At 29.2% G+C, this 23,187-nt stretch overlaps 2 protein-coding genes across 2 annotated transcripts in view; both read left to right on the top strand.

Moving 5' to 3' along the window:
- Positions 1–10,424, top strand: part of LOC100815586 (uncharacterized) — a 36,651-nt gene extending 26,227 nt beyond the window's left edge. The window contains exon 8 of the mRNA XM_006592132.4: positions 8,351–10,424. Coding sequence (XP_006592195.3) covers positions 8,351–10,424 — 2,074 coding nt within the window. The remainder of the gene's footprint in view (positions 1–8,350) is intronic.
- A 7,352-nt stretch (positions 10,425–17,776) lies between these two features.
- On the top strand, positions 17,777–22,326 carry LOC100812915 (ubiquitin recognition factor in ER-associated degradation protein 1). The gene is made up of 6 exons (XM_014764638.2): positions 17,777–17,809; positions 17,904–18,025; positions 18,127–18,257; positions 18,362–18,585; positions 18,685–18,935; positions 22,072–22,326. Exons 1-6 carry the CDS (start codon positions 17,782–17,784, stop codon positions 22,324–22,326), a joined length of 1,011 nt encoding a protein of 336 aa, XP_014620124.2. The 5' UTR covers positions 17,777–17,781.
- Positions 22,327–23,187: the final 861 nt, after the last annotated feature.

Raw genomic sequence — 23,187 nt, 5'->3', positions numbered from 1 at the left:
TAATGAGACTTGTACTTTACCAACATGGACTAACATGTTCGGCTCATCAAGTCAATTTGACCTAGTTTCTTTTGGGCCACAAATTAAAGAGTTTAGGGAACTGCTATGCGCACCCAGTGAAATTGATGGTACACCTAGTAATTTCACATTTTTCCAATTTTGCCCTTTCATCTGTATGAGTCAGAACTTCATCCGTATGACACATAAGCCCAATTCAAAAAAAAATTAATTTTTTAACAATATTTGTGACGAATTAATTTAAAATTAATGGCCCAAGCAAGAATCAGACCTGTGACTTTTAGGTTACTAGCACAACACTCTAACCAACTGAACTAATGAATCAATTACATTATAAAATAAATAATGTTGCTATACATAACACTAAAATTTCTAATGTATATTTAATACGCATGTAAATTTAAATAATAAATTTTGTGACAATTAATTTTGATATAAATCATATGAATTATTTAATCTGTATATTTTTTTATAAATAAAAAATATTTACTATTACAAAATTTAATATTATTTAACATATTAATAATTTTAAAAAATAAAAATTTAAGGAGTTTAAAAAAAAACCAAAAAACCAATACGGATGAACTTCATCCGTATAACCAACTTGATCAAGTTGATCCGTATGTAAAAAATTTGCCTACGGATCATCACTCAACCAGAAAAAACAACTTAAAAAGGAATAACGAGACAAGGAACATTTTGGGCATTAACAAAAAATGTTGGCTGCACCATCAATATTGTTTGGTGCACCCAACAACACCCAAATGCTTAGCTTAATCGGCCCATCAAATCATTAGACCGATCCATTGGACTCATGCATTTTGACAATTTTATTGATTATACAATTATATTAAATAATCATATATATATATATATATATATATATATATATATATATATATATATATATATATATCATTATAAACTAACTTAAATAGAAATCATTAACTAATAAGTTGTTGGTAGCCAAAATAATTCACTTATCTTTTGGAATCAAAATTTAAAATATTTGCAAAAAATAAAAAAATTATTCAAAGTAAAAGAATAATCCAATTCAATTTAAATAATAATAATAATAATAATAATAATAATAATAATAATAATAATAATAATGAGTTTTGCTCACTAATAAAAAAACATTAAAAATCATGTTAGGATGCATAGAAAATTATGATAAAAAAAATATATTGATAGTAATTTTTAAGTAATTATAAATAAACTTGTTAACACTTGCTTAATAGTACAATTAATCAAATTACTTTCCTAGTAGACCGGTGTCCGAATCTAATGGGAAGCTACCCTAGCAAAAGGTGAAGCACGAAGACAATGCTTTTCATGGATAGTTTCTTTGTTGTGTTGTGTTGGGTGCTGTGTATGGATTGACTTCTCTCTCTTCAACCAAAAGGTCTCTTTCTTTCCTCCAACCCCATAAAATATGAATCACCATCATTTTTTCAGCCCCGTCATGGTGTTGACAGACACCTTTGGCCTCGTGGGGGCATGTATCTATCTAATATATGGTCCTCCTCCTCTAATTATAGGGAAATTTCTTATACAAACCTTTGGATAGGTTAAAATAGAATAAATAATTACTTTTGTTTCTAAATGTATGATTTGTTGATAAATATATTTTTAAAAGATAAAAGTTATGGTTGATAATCAATATTATTGTTATTATTATGTTTGTTTTAAATTATGTTTGTCAATATATTTTTTAAGTGATTATTGTAATGTTATGTTTGTAACGAAAATTTATTATAAAATTATATTTTACTCTTAAATGAAACGAAATTTTGGGTCTAACAAATTAGTCCAATAAAAAATTACTAACATTTTTGTTTAGTAATGGTAACTTATGAATATTTTTTGTCTAATGGAGTATACTGACATTTAGGTCCAAAAAATTATTGACATTTTCTTTCAATAAAAATATATTGACATTTTCGTCCAACAAAAAATTACTAACATTTATGTCAAAAATGATATTTTATTGACATTTTTGTTCAATCTAGTCAGCATGACCACATTGACAATCATTTGAGTGATAAATTCGTCTTTCTGTATCACGTAAACTATTTTATTAACGGTGACATATAAAAGTTAACAGCCAGATATATTTATCTTACTTTTTATACTTTCAAGAATTAAATTTTATATTTTTATCTTTTAAGAATGTATTTATCTACAAATTACATATTTAACGATAAAAATAATTATTTATCCTATTAAAATATTATACTAGTATTGTAGATTAGTTAATGGACCGGTGAGAAAAAACAATAATAATCGGAGTGGAGTAAAGGTGTAAACAAAATAATTAAAGACGCGGATTGACGAGACCAGCATATATTTTACTCTTCAAATTCTAAAGTCAGTTCAGATTTGCCATATAATATCATGTAATTATAATGACAAACAACCAAGATAAGACATAAATTTGTTTATCAAGGACCACATTTCGTGCATAAAGTCCAACCTTAGCGAGTCCCAACAACAGCAGCAACCGCTGTCTCCTGTGCTGACGGCTACGCGCTGAAATGAAAGAAGATTTTTAGATTAACGTTTACAAACTTAAATTTGAATTAAATTTAAGTTTGTAAAAACTGATCTTACTCTTTAACATATTTTTATTATGCACATTTCATATATTCTTTATCTAAATGAGCTTGATTTTATGCTTTGTCTTTGTCTACGAGCATGGATTGAAATCAAGGTGCACTATAACACTTTCCTTTTACTACAATATTTCCAGTTTCAACACCCTTCTTTTTTTTTATTAAATAAAATACACTCTCTTTTCCTAACAAATAAAAATACATTACACCTTATTTTAGAATTAATTAACTCTGTTTACACATCATAGATAAAAGAATTATTGAAACGGTGTATCTGCTAGTGCAATAAATTATTAAAGTGATTGGTTCACAGTAACGTGCATCTTATTAAAAAAAAATTCTTAAAATGTTATTGTAAAGAAATATCTATTAATTCGGTGGTGATTAATTTTTGTTAAGAAATTAACTAATTACTTATAATAAATATTTATTTTCTAATCATATTTTTTTCATTTATAATACAATATTCAAGTCCAAAATCTTATTTAAACTAACCATTTATTGGTGAAGTTTTTTAATCTATGTTGTAATAAAGTTTGATATTTAATTTAACCAAAATACCACATTCTGCAAAAGACGAATTGATTGAGAAAGAGAGGGAGATTTATATATGCTGGGTGGAACTTCACATGAGCTCCTTAGTTTCTCTAGCCGCAAGATTGTCGTGATTCTTTATTTTTTGAAACTATCAATGTACGTATCTTGTTTTAACTATTTTTCCTTATCCTATAAAAAAAACTATATTTCTTAAATGATTCAGATTTTCCTGTCGGATCTCCAAAGTGACAAGTACGTGATGTAGAGTTCAAAGAACCTCCTAAGATCAAAATTTTTTAGATTAACTTTTTTCAAATAGATTGTGGCAGACTTGTAAAGAAATTTACAGACTTATTATTTTCAAACTTAATCCGGAGCAGCTGTAATCTAGCTACATTTGCTAAACTAAACTCTCGTTAACATAAAATGGTGAATGGTGCCATACTGGAGTCTGAAGATACTATTCTTAGTCCAGCAGTAATTTCTACTAGTACTAGTATGTGGATTTCTTTTTCTGCTTTTTAAAATGAAATTAAAATTAACAATATTTATTACTACAGGTTGATGTGCTACGTTAGGTGGGAGCGAGACTTTCATGAAGACCAAGCCCCATGCAAAATCAATATATATTTTAATTTTTTAATTCCCTGTTCTCCATTTTGTTTTTATAGAAATCGGGCTTCTGATCTTTGCATAGAACTGCTCCAATTGATTTAGTGTTCACCAAGTAGCAAATCAACAACAGCGCAGATCTGTTATCTGATTCATTTCTTGTTTACTTCACCTTTTTTTATTTAATTGACCGTTGAATCCTATTTTTGAAAACATGACAGGTTCAGTCACAAAAAGAATCATAATTTGGGGAATAAACAAAAGAAAAGAAAAAAAAATGGACTGGGCCGGGGGAGTGTATCTGGATAAATCTAATACCAAACACACTTTATTAAAACTTGAAAGAAAGTTGATGAAGTTTTGAGTGGGAGAATTTTCTAATGCGAAACCATTCAATAAATTGTAACTAATTTTATTGAAAAATTATTTTAGAAAAAGGAAAAAGTTCCCTTGGATCATATTGTCCTTTCCTTTTATGATATGTTTGATGCCATAAATAATATATTCACAGTAGTTGAGATTTGAGATGAGATGTTGATGCCAAGTCAATTATTTGGGCATGATATCGAATCAAGGGACAGGAATATCTTGTCACTTATCACAATGGAAGGCATTCACGTTGGATGGAGGTATTTAATTTAATTTTAATATATACTTTAGTCAATAACTTGGTGGTCAAGGATATCCTTTCAACATGTGTACGCTTTTGACTACTGAGCCTTCGTTGACTACTTCTTGGATTTGGGACCATTTCCTGCCGATGGCCGTGTACGAGTTACAGTGACTGATTTTGATGGATTTTTCTTCATTTCATTTTTATGTTAAGTAAGATTGTTTTTATCTTAGGAATGAAAGATAAATAGAAAAATAAAATTTACAATAATTTCATGCTATCTTGAGGTATACTCCTAGGTTATGTTAAATAAGATTGATGAAAAATAACAGATTTAATTTAAATAAACCAGACTCTCCACGGTCTACATTCTTCCATTTTTTTTTTTGTAGTAACATGTTTTCCTGCCATTTAAGTGACAATGTGCCGATTACAATACATTATGTAGTCATTTACGTGCATAACTTTTACCATCACACTATTGATACTGTTTATTGCACGTGGTCCTCCTCAGCCTCTCTTTTTTCCTTTTTTTTTTCTTTATAGTGAGATTATTAGTATTGAAATAAAACGGTCAAACACAAATTTGTCCTCATCTATAATTTTTACGATAAAGCCCTTATAAATTTTAATACTCTTTTCATGAGAATGAATATGGCTACATTAGATGAAAATTTTATATAAAGCTGCATTAATATTTGAATTGCAATAATATTTCATTCATATGATATAGCATTAAAAAATATATTTAAGATTTCATTTAATATTATGTTTGATATTCATTTTGTAGGAATTGTCTTATAAGATATTTTTCAATAATCTATTAAATCTCATGAAAAATAAATGAAGACCAAATACTTTGGAGTTGTCAAACATTATCAAAAGATACACTTGTAACAAACATGCTCTAACAAAAGGGAAGTGATTTTCCAAATGTCCGAGAAAGAAACTAACAAGAGTGATTTCCAACAAGGAGACGTGCATTTAATGTAAACATTAAATATTTCAACAATCATAATCTCCAAACGTGAGCTCAAGTGAAAAATTCTATTCATTTAGAGACAATCAACACTTGAAAAATAAGACTTATATATATTAGAAGCATTGAAGAATTAGGTTACGAACTTACACACTAACATTCAAATTTTTTCCGTAAAAAGCTTTTTGTACATTCTTGTAAAAGTTCAAAAAGCTTTCAAAGCACCTTGAACATCTTGAGAGAAAAGACTGAGTACATAGATTTCATATTCGAATGTAAGACAATTAAGATTTAGTCAATAAATAAACCAAACAACAAACTTTTGATTTGAATAGAGGCAACAATGACTTTATATGATAAAGCATATTAGGTTGTTCAATCTTAGAGAAAAGCTAGATTTGTAAGAACTTAAAATGATAATGAATAATACTTGTAACTTTTATAAATTAGTGAAACTTGATAATAATCTCAATGAAAGAGATGAACGGACATAAAAATTTTGCATCTAATCTTTATTGCACGTACTTAACTGACATAAAATTTGAATTTGATTTGATTTTGAAAAACTTATTTTTACGAAAATCTGTTGATCATCATCTAATTAGATGTATCTATTCTTAAAAAATTATGTTATCTGCTCTTTCAAAGTTTTTCAAATGACAACTTTATTTTCGAAAAAAAGTTAAAAAAATTCTAAAAATACAATTCAATTTTTCTTCTAGTAATAGTTGACTTTATAAACTCACACATGACAACTGGCAAGGCAATCGTCGTAACTTAGACCCACACCACGAAACAAAGAGACAACGTCATCATGCATGTGCAAAGGACTATGACCCTTAGTAGAGCTCTATGAATATCCTCCTCTTCAAGAAAATACATATTTCTATATAGTGTGGTTACTCAGTTAGATTCTAACTTAAGTGTCGTAGTTCATGTAGGTATATATGCACCCCTTGTCGCAGACTTAGAACAAGAATGCTCATTCATACCTGCCTTTGCTGGCATATTGGGATATCATGTGAGATCCTTGTGAAGCACCTCCTTCAATTTTTCACTCCGAATTCACCTTGGAAAAGATGGAAAATTTTACATTGAAACATACTAACTAAACATAAAGTAAATATGTATTTACATCAGACATATGAAAAGTTTTTTTATTTTTATTTTCAAAAGTTAAGGTACATTATTATATAAAAACTGATTGAATTTTATCTTCTTAATTTTTTTTTCTTGTAAGTGTATATAGAAAAATATATTCAAATAAGCCAACGAAATTCATTACTTTAGTTTAAAATGTTGATTTAAATTAAATAATTTAATGTACTTTTAATTTTTTTAAAAAATTATAATAACTCACACATCCATAATAATCAAACATAAGCTATATGACAGTCATCTAGACTGAAATGTTTCCCAAATAATTTGTAAAGTGTGAACAAAGAGACATTCCTTTTTATTCTTATGACGTGCTTATCTCCTTTTATCCAAACATGATTTGCGCGTACCTAAGAAAAAGAAAACAAGTGTACCAAAAATACTTAGTTTTTGTTTTTCTAAATCAATTTCCACCTATAACTCCTGTGATATTTATACAGTAAATGATTAATTTAGTTCTTAAAATTGTATCTTGTGGTTATTTTAATCCCTGAAATTAAAAAAAAAACTAAGATATATTTTTTTAATATTTCATTTAAGTTCCTAAAATTAACTCCTTTTTCATTTTGGTCTTAAGTTATAATAATAAAATATGTTTAAAGGCTAAAATGAAAAGAAGAAAAAAATCCTAAATAAGTTCAATAATTTATTTATTTATTTTTAGAGATTAATTTGACATTGAGATACAATTTCATGAACTTAATTGGCATTACAATTGATTTGATAATGTTAAAATTCAAATTGATGGAAGATACTAATTTAATAGAGGAAGAAAATAATTAATGCTTATAAAGATTAAATTTACTTTTTGATTAATAATTTTATTAATTACTATTGTTAAAATAATTATGGTTAAAGAATTGATAAATAAAAATTATTTAAAAGTGGGAATTAATAAGAGTATTTTTCAGCAGTAAAAATAGATTATTTTTCATAAATTACCCGATAAATATTTAACATTATCAATTAATTAAAATTATTTTATATATAATTTTCAAAACAATTACAGAACTTGACAATTTCATTATACAAAATATTTTATAATGGAACGATAATATAATTTTTATAATTAAATTCAAACAATTCATTTTAATTTATTAAGTTCAAATACGAATTTTTTTTTCGTATGATGTAATTTATAAGCATAATTATGATAGACTTTGGGTATAATTAATAAATGTTTACATTGTTAATGATAGAGAAAATTAAGTTCAGGATTTATTCCCACGATAATTACACAAGGTGGTGAAAGATGGCGGCTGTGACGTGGTTCGAGAGAGTCTCACCTTAACATCATCTACCTTCCTAGAAACTTCAGTATGAGAAAAAGAAAAAAGCTTGTTTTTATAAATTAAAATATTGTATTATATATCATAGTATAACATAGCAAAGGGATAATCTCCATTCACCAAGCCTCTGCGGTTACTCCTCACTCTTTAGTTGGATTTTTCTCAAATTCTCTCAGGTAACTCTGCCACAAAACTCATTCATTCATTCGTTCTTGTTCGTTACAATCTATTCTCGAATGTGTATTATCCGAAAAGACTAGTACTTGGACTAGGGTCACTCTTGTCTTGTTTAGATTCCTGAACTTCCCTCCTTGTTCTTTATATTTTTTTTATCACTTTGTTCTACATATCATTTACTTCAATTACTTGATCTGTTCCTGTTCTCTGTAACTGTGTTTGGAGTGTTAAAACGTTCAGCCTAGTCAAAGATTCTTGTTTCTGCTGTAGCTTTATTTAGTAGCTAAGCACCTCAGAAACCAGATCTCTGTAGAAAGTAAAGTTTTTTTTTTGGTTCGAATTCTATTCTTTGTTGTACCAACATGCTCTCCACGGATTCCCTTTTGGAAAATTTCCCTGGTTCTGTAAACGGATTCATATTTGAAAACGGTCCTGTCTCGGTGTTTTCGAATCAGAATCCGGCAAGTGGGTTTGAGGTGGATGATTCAGTTTCCCCTTCAGAATCTGCCACTGATTCTGGTCCTTCTTCTGGGGCAAGCTCGAATAGAGAACATGTAGAGAGTACTAAACACTCCAATCCAATTCTCAGATACATAAGTGATATTCTCATGGATGAAGAGGATGATTTGGAGAGAAAACCCTGCATGCTGCAGGATTGTTTGAGACTCCAAGCTGCTGAAAAATCATTCTATGATGCATTGGTTCGAAGTTACCCTTCATCACCTCGTCAATTTGATGATAACCCTGACCAAGATGATAATTTTGGTGGAACTACTAGTTCTGAGAGTTTTAGCAGTTATACGACTGATAATTCATGCGAGTCTGATTGGTTTAACGGTGCTAGTGACTTTGATTCCTCTTTCATACAAAGATCTCTAATTTATTCTCCGGAACACGCATATGTAGCTCCTGATCCGTTTAGAGAGACACAAGCTGGGGTCCATTTTTCAAATGGAGCCTGGAATTTGATTCACCCACAGAACAAGCCGCGTGTGATTGAGGATGGTGTGATGCAGGGTTCTGTAACAGCCACAGGATTGAGGGAGAAGAGGAGTTATCTCATGAATGATATGTCACATGAAGAAGAGAGAAGCAACAAGCTTTCTTCTGTCTACTCCGATGATTCGGAGCCATCTAGCATGTTTGATGAGGTGCTGCTTTGTAAGGATGGTAAGAGTCCATCCATTTTTTATGCTGGCCGTGAACCATCACCATCGCAGATTGCTGACTCAGGAGGATCTAATGGGAAGAAAACACGATCAAAGAGAGGTTCCAATAAGGGGACAAGGGCAAGCGTGACGACGGTGGATTTATGGACTTTGCTAATTCAATGTGCACAGGCTGTGGCTAGCTTTGACCAAAGGACTGCAAATGAAACACTGAAGCAGATTAGGCAGCACTCTTCACCTTTTGGCGATGGACTTCAGCGTTTGGCTCATTACTTCGCCGATGGCCTCGAGAAACGGTTAGCTGCTGGGACACCAAAGTTCATTTCCTTTCAGTCAGCATCTGCCGCAGATATGTTGAAAGCATACCGAGTGTATATCTCGGCATCACCATTTCTAAGGATGTCTAATTTCTTGGCAAACCGCACTATTCTGAAGCTAGCGCAAAATGAAAGCAGTCTTCACATTATTGACTTTGGGATTAGCTATGGTTTCCAGTGGCCTTGCCTCATCCAACGGCTTTCAGAGAGGCCAGGCGGGCCTCCAAAGCTTCTTATGACAGGAATTGATCTTCCCCAGCCGGGATTTAGGCCGGCGGAAAGGGTTGAGGAGACGGGGCGGTGGCTGGAGAAGTACTGCAAGAGGTTTGGAGTCCCATTTGAGTACAATTGCCTTGCACAGAAATGGGAGACTATAAGACTTGAGGACCTCAAAATTGATAGGAGTGAAGTAACTGTGGTTAACTGTTTGTACAGATTGAAGAACCTTTCCGATGAAACCGTGACTGCAAACTGTCCAAGAGATGCTTTGCTGAGGTTGATCAGGAGGATCAATCCAAACATCTTCATGCACGGGGTCGTCAATGGCACTTACAATGCACCATTTTTCGTGACAAGGTTCAGGGAAGCACTCTTCCACTTCTCATCATTGTTTGACATGTTTGAAGTTAACGTGCCTCGTGAAGATCCATCTAGGCTTATGATTGAGAAAGGGGTGTTCGGAAGGGATGCAATCAATGTGATAGCATGTGAGGGGGCAGAGAGGGTTGAAAGGCCAGAAACCTACAAGCAGTGGCAAGTTAGGAACCAGAGAGCAGGGTTCAAGCAACTTCCATTGGCCCCAGAGCATGTGAATAGAGTGAAGGAAATGGTGAAGAAGGAACATCATAAAGATTTTGTGGTTGATGAGGATGGCAAGTGGGTTTTGCAAGGATGGAAAGGGCGAATTCTTTTTGCTGTTTCCTCTTGGGTTCCTGCTTGAGGAATGACCAACTCCTAACCCACTCATTGGCAAGGAAAATTGTTTTAGGTGTAAGGTGCACTAAGGGTATATTTATCCTTGAATAGAAGTGAATCATGATCATATTTTGTTTCTATTTGAATAGTGAAAATACCCTCTTATATGTGCACTTTTATGAACAAGAGTAGAAGACTTAAACTCCTCTGAAATCACTGATTTTAGAAGGATATCTAATATCCACATTAATGTACTAGTTTTCTAGTGATGCCTAGGAGCAACATAGAAAGAAGTTGGTAGTTATTATAAATCTTCATTTGCTTAATGCTCACTGCTGTACTCTAAACTTTATTTTCTCGTTTATGTTACAAGTGGTGAATCATTCCCTAACAGTTTGTCCCATTTCAAAACGGCTTTACTAGAATTTGGAGCGATTCCTCCAATTTGTTTAAGAGAAATTTGATCGTCGATATATTAATTTTTAAAATTTTAAGGTTAATGCAAATATTTTGTAATATTAATATTAAAATGGATTAGTTGAATTTTTATAAAAGAATCACAATAAAATTATATTAAAAATAAATGTAATATTTTCCCTTAATTAGTATGCTGAAAATCATAGCATTCGCACATCACTTTCTGATATCATTGCTTAGAATTCGGAGGGAATTCAACTCTCCATATATGCTATCATCTATTTTTTTTTTAATTGTAATTTTGATCTTTCAAATTCACATTCCCATGTTTTATAAGTCAAGATATTTAATTTTTTCTATTTTTCATAATAAGTAATTTAAGTTCTTTTATCAATTAACCATCTAAAATGAAACATTAATTTTGATGTGACATAATGATGCTTATTTAGATTGTTAACATGGATCTGATAAGAACTTAACTCATAAACTCTTATTTTAAAATAAGGTAATAAACCTCTAAAATATTTGATTTGTTTAGTTAACTTTATAAATATTATTTTATATGTATTATTAGTTCAAAATTATTAATTTTTTTGAATTTTAAAAATTTATAACTTAAAAAAATATTTAATATAATTTTTTTAAATTTATTTTAAATAATTTATATTTTTTTATTTTATTTTACCAATTATTATTAAATTTTATAAATTAATATATAAATTATTTGCATCAATTATTTTGTAATTTAATTTTAATATACATATTATATTATGTTTTCTCTAATTGTATAAATCTATATAATTCTATCAATTAATATGTAAAGTACACAAATTACATAAATTTATTTTAATATGTAAATTATTTTTATTCTAATTATATAAATTAATAAAACTTTAATGTTTATTTTTTAAGGAAACTTACATCTTAATATTTTTATTTCAACTATAAAAAATTATTTAATAAATAACATTTTAAAACCAATTATATGAATTAAGAAAATTGCATAAATTCATATTTAAATTATTCATATAAATTATTTTATGTAATTTATAAAAAAAATATGTAAATTTATTTTTATACATGAATAATAATTTTTTTTATTTTAATTATAAAATAATAAATTTAACTTTAATTTTTTAGATTATTTATATATTATTTTAAATTTACGTAATTTACATAAATTATGTAAAATATTTTTTAAAAAAATAATCTATACATTAGATAATTTAATAAAATTTTATAATAAAAATAAATACAAGTAAAATTTAATATTAAATATTTTAATTTAATTTATAAATTTTATAATTCAAAATAAATTAATAACTCTTCGTTAATAAAATAGTGTTTATAAATTTTTTTAAATAAAAACAAGTATTTTATTGATTTATTGCATTATCACATAAGTATTATATAGCACCAATATATTACAATAAAATCAATAGTATGGAAATACCAAACTTATTCTAAAAAAATAAAAGGAATAAAATTATAATTTTTTTTTGCATATAGACGACAACAAACAGCAAAAGCCTAAAGAAATAACAGCAGAAAGGAAGTTATTAGCCGGTGCAGGTTAATAGAACACTAAACATCTTTTAATTAATTACCTGCTTTTTTTTCCGAAAAGTACTTGTCTGCTTATGTATTATAAATTAGAATATACAACTTATAAAGTAGATTGAATTTGGTTTATTTTATAACTCAATCCAATGAAACACTGAGTTTTCTATTTTTTTTATTAAAAAACACTATATAATAATTTAATGAAAATTAAAATGTTTTATAATAATTTAACAAAATGCAAAGAATAGTTCGTGTGATGAGACGGCTCCGTTGTAAAAAAAAAAGGTACTATGTAAGAAAAAATAATTTAATAAAAATTACTTTTTTGTTATAATAATTTCATGAAAATTTAAGTTTTTATAATATTTAAATAAAAAAGTTAGAATTTTGTTTTGTTTTATATTTAATATTGAAATGATGGAATATTATATTATCAAATTTAGTAAAATATTTAGTATTAGTTGTTAGCATTATTTTTTTGTATTATTAATATTAATTGTTAGTATTATTTTTATTGTATTATTAATATTAATGTTTTAAATTATACTAGTACGGTTCGTCAAAAAAAATTATAGCCTATTATTATGGACACATGTTATTTACACCTTCCCTATTTTCTATATACACCCCCTCCCTTTCCCATTTATTTTCCAACTACCTCCAAACCCAAATCATGGCTCATTGGCATCCTATTTTTTCCACCAATTCACCCACCATCGCTCCCTCAACCAACTCTGTATATTCATCGCCTTCCTCCATTTGGGGAATGAACCTTGCACGCAAGGATGTGTGGTGGTTTCAGGTGTGACCATTGAATTTGTTGGGGAATCAAAGGGAGTAAACACCGAGGAGGTTTACACTAATGAGATATGAACAATTATATAAGAGAATTTGACATCACATTTAAAACTTTAAGGCTCAGGACTTTCAATACAAGGGATCCACAAGGCTAAGGAGTCATCGCCGTCATCTTACTTATCTGAGCCGGTCCGGGGAGATTTACACCAATTAGTCATGAACAATCATATAAGGGAACTTGACACTACACTTTAATCCAAAATCTTAAGACTTAGGTTTATGGGTATTCTCTTCACTTATATAGTATTTAACTTTTTCATTTGTACTCGATGTGAGATTTCATCTCACACTTGTACTCCAATATAATTTGCATCTGCTATAGAAATATGAGAATTGTGCAGGCTTCTTCAAATGTAGAGGTAGAGGGGCGTATGTTTTATGGAACACAGTCATTTGTGACATGGATAAAAAGGATGAGTGAAGTTTATTTAGTAGGGTAGTTTAGGAAATAAAAATGAAAAAGGGATATATTTAGAAATACGGGAGGCGTAAACAGTAAGAGCCTTGTTATGTTTTAAACTTTGAAGTTGTTATTTCAGTTTACGTTTTTTATATTATTTAAGAGTTATGAACATAAAATAAAATTAGATTAATGTTTACAAATAAATAATTCATCTAATACAAAATACTTAACAATATCAAAACATGACTTAAGTTGTTTAACAACATCTTTTTGTTTATTTTTTTTCATTTGATTTTATATTAAAATAGGAATTTTAACAGACCTATTATTACAATTCCTACTACTTTTTCATTATTTATTTTAAAAATTCTTATATTATAGTAGCATAACACACAATTTGTTATATTTTTGAAAAGAATTAAATCAAATAGAAAAAAATTGTGCTCAATTTTCATTCCAAGATTTTTTTTATCAATATAAAGATAAAAGATTATTTTATCTTTGAATTTAAATTTTCAAATTTATTTTGATCTATTACTATTTCAATTATTTGTTATTAAAATTCTTATATTATCGTAAACTATCACATAATGTGTTAATGTGTTATGTCTTTTAAAATTCTTATATTATTGTAATCTGTCACATAATTTGTTATGTATTTTCTTTTAATGTTTAAATTCAAATTTAAATATAAAAATGGAAATAATAATAATAATAATAATAATAATAATAATAATAATAATAATAATAATAATAATAATAATAATAATAATAATAATATTTAAATTTAAATTTTAACATTTATCTTTTCATATTACTCTTCCAGGTCCAATTATTTTATATTAAAATTCTTATATTATTGTAATCTGACACATAATTTGTTATATCTGTTCAAATTCAAATTCAAATGCACACTAAAATGGATGGAAAGAATAAATGGAAATATATAATAAAATATGTGACAAATTATAGATTGTAGAAGATAAATTGGTTGTTTTATCTAAATTTATCACAGATGTTTGAAGATAAATTCACTGTTTTACATAAATTTGTTGTGATTATGGAGTTGGTAGAAAAATGCCTTTATTCATCAAAATAATTTAATTATCCAATTATCTTTATTTTGAGCAGAAATAGAAAAATTTAGTGTGGACTTTTTTTACTTTATTTGTGTAAGCTTTAAAATTTAAGTGAGATGTTTACGTACATAATAGTATGATTAACTCTCCTTTTAAAAAAAATAGTATGATTCAATCAAATCATATAAGTCAGTTAACAATTTGTTAATAAAATATTTTGATAATAATTAAAAAAATGGAAAGGGTTGTTACGAAGATCACACGTGATATACGAACCGAATAATTTTTACGAGATTTGCTCAAATCTGTTATATGATATATACAAAATTATCTATTATTTATAATAAAAAATCTAAAGTAACGTGATATTTTTTATCATAATTAAATTTATTGTTTTTAACTCGAGAAAATTACATTCTTATTTTCCATTAAATATTTTTGTGGAAATTTTGGTAAAAAATATTTCAAAAAAAAAAAAACAATCGTTTCTCGAAATGTTATTTCTTAGGTATCAAACTAAACACCAGACACTAATATTTCCAACTTAAAATTATTGGAAAACTAAAAATTTCTCTTTATCAAATATTTTATAGAATAAGTTTAAGAGAGTTACTTTTCATTTTTATCCTTTATTTTCTTAAAAATATAATATAATTTTAATAAGTAACTAATTTTATTCATTAAATTTCAATAAAATATTAATAGAGATGAAAATAATTATAAAAAATTATTTTTAAGTAATTTAATCCCTCCTCTAGACAATTCTGTATAGATATAAACAAATTATATATAATATAGATAAGTCAGAGTCCAAAAGTCAGTAGATAATTATGACAATTTTTTTCGTGCCACTCCAAAATTTTAATAAAAAATGATAGAATAAAAAAATAATAATATAAAAGTAGTGAGAAATTAATGTAAGTTGAAAGAAAAATTTAAAATTTAACAAATAATTCAAAAATAAAATTATCCACATAAAAATGGAAAATGATAAGTGGGTGATTATCTAATTTTGATGGTTAGTAAGTCAGTTTTAATTTATATAATTAGAGATGATTAATTACGGTTACTGCTTTAATATTATTAAGGATAAAGATAAAATAATTTAAAATTTGTAAAGATAAAAAATAATTAAATAAAGTGGTATTTCGTTTGTATATTGATATAGATAAAATAATATATGCTTCACGCGACTATGGAGAGTGTTCATTCAGGAACAAAAATAATAATATCAGGAGAGTATTCAAAATTAAATTCTGGAGACTTGGGTTTGAAATTAGGTCTACAACCTATATCTTAGGTAACCTATAAAAGCTTGGAACCTTATTCATCACAATCGTTCCCAGTCTCACAGTTTTCACCGTAGCTTTGGACTCCGACATTGCAACACTTGGTGTTCTCCTATTCTCTGTCGTTGATAATCCATTCAAAGGTTGACGTCATGTCCCTCAAAACTTATGATCATCCGCTAAAACCTTTTCTTGCATTCTTTTTTCCTGTTACTGCATGATTTTATCGTCGTTACTAGTTGCGATCGATGATCTTTTTCTCTTAATTATACTTTTGAGATCATCTGGAAATTATAATTATGCGATTTTAATATTTTCATAACTTTTTTTTTTCTCAAAAAAGAAGAAGCTGTTTGCAGGATAAATGTTAGCATTTTTGCTTTAAAACACTATGTTTTGCTTATATATTTATTATACAGACGATAATTACCATGCAGTCCGGGGAAGATCTCTCAGACTCATTAAACATGGTACGTATGCTTTTTTTTCTTCTTCTTTTTTCTGTTCAGATTCAGATTATTTATCCTGCATTGAATAGTTATAGTTTGTAAAAAAAATGATCAAATACTATTTTGGTACACTGAAAAGAAAGAAAGTCCCATGATGAGTGTTAAAAATATATATTTTTAGCACACTTCTTCAAAAACACTTGTTAAAATCTATTAAAACTACACAATAGAAATAATTATTAAATATGATGTGAGATATAAAATTTTATTATTTTTAATAAATTTTAACCAAACAAAAAAAAGTGACTGCAAAAGAATGTATTTCTAACCTTTTTCAAATTCTCACATTATTGAACTGATGTCAATGAAGGATTATAATTACTTTTGTTCTTTAACCTCTTGTAATAGCCAAAATAAAACCTTGGATTGAACCTAACAGTGAACGGTCTAAAAGAGAGTGAAATATGGTCTTTCTCGGTCTCTCATTTTTTGAAAATGTCATGTGTGATTCATGTTATGTTAAAAATAACTACTTTTAATTCCCCATTTATATTTATATAAATGGATCACACAAAGCATTTGCATAAATGAGCAATAAGTGAACAATTTTTTTTTTTATATAGAAACTAAAAGCATTTGCAATGAGTATAGACATAACATAATCAATGTGTGACTCAATAGTTTACAGCTTGATAGTGTCTTCAACACGTAATTCCTCCATGTTTTGATGTAATTGGGTACTATTGCTTATGATAATGATTGGGATTGTATTAAGTGTTAACTCTTTTCCTTTTTCCGTTTGAAAGGCTTTGCCACCGACTGGCTGGGATGAAGAGGTACCGGATTACCGTGCACGGCGTGCGATCTTTCAAGATGTTTATCGTTGCTACCCTGCATGCTTCCTCGAAAAAGTATGATCACATGTCACCTTATGCATACCTAATTCTTTCTCAAACCAAAGGTTTTCTATCATAATTTAAAATGTGGGACAAACCTATCCTTTTGTGTGTTTGTCACTTCACAGATTTGTCATTATATTGGTTGAAAGATCATAGTTATGATATTTTAGCATTTCTCATATAAACTAAACTAGGATGTCACACCTTTTTTTTTTCATTTGTTGTTTACACGTGATTCCAAACCTCAAAACTGATACTAATACTGACTTTTGATATTTTGCAGCCAAATCTGGAAAATGGTGGTAAAAGTATGTATGCCTACAACTTACATTTTATTCTTTGATATGTTAATATCTTCGAAACTTTGATAGCTTTTCATGCCTATAAAACTGCTAATGCAAACTCTTTTTTTGCCTTCAGTTATCATGCCCCCTTCAGCCCTGCTTCGGCTTGGTAAGTCTATGTCTGTCTGTGAAATTGGTTCGACAATACGATTCATTCTTCTGTCCTACTGAATTATTTGGTTATTCGTGTGAAAATCTTTCAGCACATTTGGACATAGTGTATCCTATGTTATTTGAACTGAGAAATCCTTCTGCTGAAAGAGTTACTCACTGTGGAGTCCTAGAATTTACTGCTGATGAGGGGATCATATATATGCCAGAATGGGTATGTGATTTGCTTTCCTTCTTTGTTCATATTTCTTTCTTTTGCTTAACGGATTAGCCAATTTTATTTACAATTTCTAATGTTTTGTTAGTTATTGACAGATGATGAAAAATATGAAACTACAAGAGCGAAACACTGTGATTCTGAAAAACACCCACGTTCCAAGAGCAACTTATGCGAAGCTGCAGCCTCACACCAAGGACTTTTTGGACATCTCCGATCCAAAATCCATGTATGTAAATGTGCCACATGTAGTTGCTTCTTTGACAAAATCTCATAATTATTTGTTAATTAATATTTTCCTAATTTCTTTCTTTCCCTTGGTCATTTGTGCAGCTTAGAGATTTCACTGAGGAGCTACTCTTGTTTAACAACCGGTGACACTATAATGATTCCTTACAACAACAAGAAATATTACATTGACATAGTGGAAACTAAACCCTCTCATGCAGTCAGTATAATTGAAACAGACTGTGAAGTTGATTTTGCTCAACCTCTTGATTATAAAGAACCTGAGAAACTGTTGCCATCTGCTTCATCTGACAAGGGATGCACTGAAGGTTATTGTCTGTTGGAAATTGGAATATGCTTTTTAGTATTTACTGTTTTTTTCAGGTGTATGTAGAATTCATTAGAAGATTCTGACTATAGTGTTTCAGTTCATGATGATTCAGCAACTAAGACTGCCCGGATCATTCCATTCACTGGTTTTGGAAGACGTTTGGATGGCGAACCTTGTACACCATCAGTTGAAGAAACTTCTTCAATGCTAAAGCAGCTAGAGATTGAAAATGAAACCAAGAATTGCAATTCTAAAATATCAAGTACTGCTTCACGTAGAGCTTCTGGAAAGCTTGTGTTTCGGTCAAATGCAAATGCAAATGCATCCAAGATTCAGACACCCCCAAAGGTGAGTCTTATTTGTAGTAATCTTTGTGGAGCAACAGACAATTTCCTTCATCCCATGGTTCGTTGACATAATTTACCAAATTTTCTAGGGTTCCCTGAAAGGCACAACTCAAGAGTCTTCTAAGGAGGAAGAACCTAAGTTTAAAGCTTTCGCGGGAAAGAAGTATTCCTTAAATAATTGATGTTTGTTTTGTTTTTTTATATAAAAAAACAATTAGTGCAGCTATGCAGACCTTTTGGTGGAAGGGTACATCTTGTGCTCTTTTCCACTTCATCATCAAATATCGTTTTGCATTTTCAAAAAGAATTAATTGATCTTTGAAGTACAATATTACAGTTTTGTTTGATTTACTTTGCCTTTGTTTCAACTGGTTATTTATAATTATCATACTTTTGAGTTAATTCTTAAATTCTTAAAATTTATTGACAAAAACGAGTTAATTCTTTAATAAATTTCTTTTTGGATAAACTTTTGCATAAACTCTTGAGTAAATGAATCTGAAATCAATTAAAATACTTAACCCCCATAAATCCCACGATGACAATATTTGACCATATACCCTAGTTTTAATAAGTGAAGTCATACTTCAGGAAGACATTAAATAGAAACATCATTTTGAGCAAGAAATCCAACATGCGTACAAAGTTATCGTAATTATTCTGGTTTTTGAATTTTTTAAAGAATATATAATAATACCCTAACAAATAGGCTAAAATACAACTTTGTTGCTCTTACTTTTTTAATTTGCAATTATAATTTCCTGTTTTAAAATACAAATATTTAATTTTTCTTATTTTATAAAATTTATAATTTTTGATTCAATCATCAATTTTATCTATATTTTATTTCTTATATTTAATTAATTTAATTTTTTTTTATGATACTGTTTTTTATTTGAAGGAGAGACCAAATTCCTTTTTTTTTTTTTATCTTAAATGAATATATTATGTTTAAGTAATTGGATCAACATAAAAGAAATAAAATGAAAGTAGAATTGAAGATCAAAATAAAATTATGAATTTTCTAAAATAAGAAATCATATGTTTTTATTTTAGAATAAAAGAATTAAAATTATGAATTGAGTAAAATAGAAAAATCAAAATTATATTTAAGTCTAAAAAATTGGCTTTCCCAAAATACTTTTCAAAATGTTAAAAAAATTACACTCCTAAAAATTACTTAAAAAAGAGAGGATATTTATAGAAATAAAATATAAAAGAAAGGTGTATTAATAAAATTAAATAACAAATTGCCTATGAATTTTATTAGGCAGGCGCTCTATGAATAGGTACCCAGCGGAGGCGCGTAGGGCTCAGTCAGTCGACGTACATGCTGTCTTAACCTCTCACCCTCACATGTCTGGTGACCCTGTTTATGATCACAAATTTGGGAAGCGTTAATGCTAATTTAGGAAATAACTATGGTGGTTGCAAAACCGAAATAGACAACCTAAGAACCCCTTGTTGATGTAAAACTGAACATTCTAGTTCACAATGTTAATGCAATCCCTCTCAAGTCACACCCTGCTTTTTTATCTTCTTTTTTCGATCACTTCTCTTTTACTCTGAGTTCCTCTTTCTCTCTTTGTCAACCCAATGCCAACACTCAAAGTTCGATTACCTAATGCCAACACTTTCACATAAGACATCATTGTTGGAGTAACTTAGTTGGTTAAAGTAATAGTTGAAATAACATTGATAAAAAAATCATTAATATTATATCAAGAGCAGTGTTGGTTCCTGTGTATTTATTACTTTTACAATTTGGTTCATTTTTCGATTGGTTAACATATAAGAAATTATGTTTTGCCGCACCATAAACATAGGTTTCCATGAAAATTCAAGAATGCTTGTCGATGCAATCCATTCAATTAGTAGTTTGAGCTATAAAACATTTACGAGAAAGCTGAAGTTAATTAATTGTTTTGGTTTTTCCAATGAGGAAAGCCTGCAAATGTCAGAAGATCCCCAACTTTGCTTAGAACATCAGAGAAGAAGTTGATGGTAGGAATGGAATTCTTCTTGCATACATTTATGCTGCCCAAGAAGGTCCACATTTATATTTATTTGTTATGCTTGTCGAGGAGGTGTTCTTGGACGAGTATATATCACAGTTCAGAGTAAACACAGAGGAATTATTAGTAGCATACAAGTGGTCATTAGCTGGAAGCATAGTCATATCATTCTGTTTCTATATCCTTTACAGGAAGCGGACAATTTGGGGACATGTTGATACTTATCGTCTTCACCTAGTTCAGTTCTCTCCTCACCATTCCAATTGCAATGAGATATATATTTTATGGCAACAAACTCTTTTCCCTAGTTTTCTTCTATTTCTCCATTTTGCTCTACACTTATGAGACCAATCCATTGTCAGAAAGACAAAATGGTGGCTGATATGTATTTAATATTTGAATAGGAGTGTACCTGTCTTAGCAACAAAAAGTGTTTACTTAGATTGCCATTTTGTAATTGTCAGATTTCCACCAAACCTAACCGTAAATATTTTTTAGAATTACTCATACATGTGTTGTTATGTTTCGTTTGCTAGGGATCATTTCTGGTTTGTGAATCATCCTCTTGCATATTTGAATCAAAGTAATGTGTTTCTTTTTCATATATGCTCCTACCCAAGGTTTTAAAAATCAGTCCATGACCAGTCACAACTTCAAAGTTTTTGAGGTGTCTGTAGTTGTAATTGCATTGATTGTATTTGTCCATAAAATTCTGAAATATCAAGAAATATGATGAAACGGCAACCTCAATTTAAAACTTTAATCCTACTCAGGCTACAGCAGGGTATTAGTGATGGCTTTTAATGTGACATTGGATCGTAATCCTTGAACTTAAAAAATTCAACATTTTCAACCTAGTAAACTTGCAAACAAATTTGTATATACATATTAGATACAAGATAAATCCATGATTTATAAAAAAATTGCTATCACTCTGGTACCGTAGTAAGTAAACATGAAGGGAAAAGAGAAATCACTTTAGGTTTTCTTGATTTACTACGTGATGATTTTGTTGAAAAAGATCGAAGTTGTGGTATTTATTTCACTCAGGATTGGATTTCTCTACCAGGTGTATTGTGTGTTGTTTTCGGAGGTATTCACGTTTGGCATATGCCTGCTCAGACCAAGATCTTTGGAGATGATTCTGTACTCCAATTTGGCAGAGGAACTTTAGGACACCTTTGGGGAAATGCCCCAGGTGCTGTAGCTAATCGAGTAGCTCTTGAAGCATATGTGCAGGCTCGAAATGAAGGACATCTTGCTTGTGAAGGTAATGAAATTATCAGTGAGACTAGCAAATGGAGTCCTAAATTAGCTGCTGCTTGTGAAGTATGGAAGAAGATCAAATTTGACTTTGAAGCAATGGATACTTTGTAAGCAGAGAATTAATTACAATTAAACTGGGTCCACAAATTTTACTGTTGATGTTTCCTCCATTTTTATTTCAATCATTTTAAAGTTTGTTCAATGTAGTCTTCTCCGCATCATTTATATTTTCTCTCTTTTTTTTGTTGTTTCCCTGGGGAGAACATTGTACTACTTTAATTACGTTGGATGGAGAGATGGAGTTGTAAGAGCCGCAGTTCTTTTCAGATCAAACAATAGTTATGAATATTTTTGCAGACGGCCATAGTCCTATCATTATCAACAGGGTAGTAGTCTGAATTTTCAGTCGATTTTAACCATTGCAACAATGTTTTTTTTAATTATAATCAAACGTTGACCTTTACAACCTGGCCTTATATTTGAAAATGTTTCAATTTTAATAAGAAACCTTTTAGTGGGTTTCAAATATTGATGAGTTTACTCACTAGGTTGAGTCTAACAAAAAGGATTAATTAATAGAATGAGGAAGACGAGCCCTGGTGCAGCGGTAAAGTTGTGTCTTGTTGACTTGTTGGTCACTTGTTGGTCATGGATTCGAATCCGGAAACAGCCTCTTTGTATATGCAAGGGTAAGACTGCGTACAATATCCTTCCCCCATACCTTCGCATACCAAAGAGCCTCTGGGCAATGGGGGACGAAGAATTCTATAATAGAATGAATTAAGATTCAAATTCTTGTTAGAGAGATACTTGCATCTAGTGTTCAACCCCGCGTGCCTACAAAGAAGGAGACATACGGAAAACTAAAAAAAAAAAAGATTGATGAGTTCATGGAAATTTTTTTGCCTGACCAATACCTCCCACGTGAGGATTTATATGACTTTTAAAGATCTAATCTCGTCAACAAATTTC

Source organism: Glycine max, chromosome 12, assembly GCF_000004515.6.
Source record: "Glycine max cultivar Williams 82 chromosome 12, Glycine_max_v4.0, whole genome shotgun sequence".
NCBI classification, from domain to species: domain Eukaryota; kingdom Viridiplantae; phylum Streptophyta; class Magnoliopsida; order Fabales; family Fabaceae; genus Glycine; species Glycine max.
This window is presented reverse-complemented; position numbering and strand designations above follow the sequence as displayed.

What these genes read in the sequence shown, in the direction of transcription:
- LOC100812915 (XM_014764638.2), top strand. Translation starts at nt 17,782, where the DNA reads ATGCCCCCTTCAGCCCTGCTTCGGCTTG. An exon ending in TTCAGCCCTGCTTCGGCTTG is followed by an intron (nt 17,810 to 17,903) that starts GTAAGTCTATGT and finishes AAAATCTTTCAG; the next exon opens with CACATTTGGACATAGTGTAT. An exon ending in ATCTCCGATCCAAAATCCAT is followed by an intron (nt 18,258 to 18,361) that starts GTATGTAAATGT and finishes TCATTTGTGCAG; the next exon opens with CTTAGAGATTTCACTGAGGA.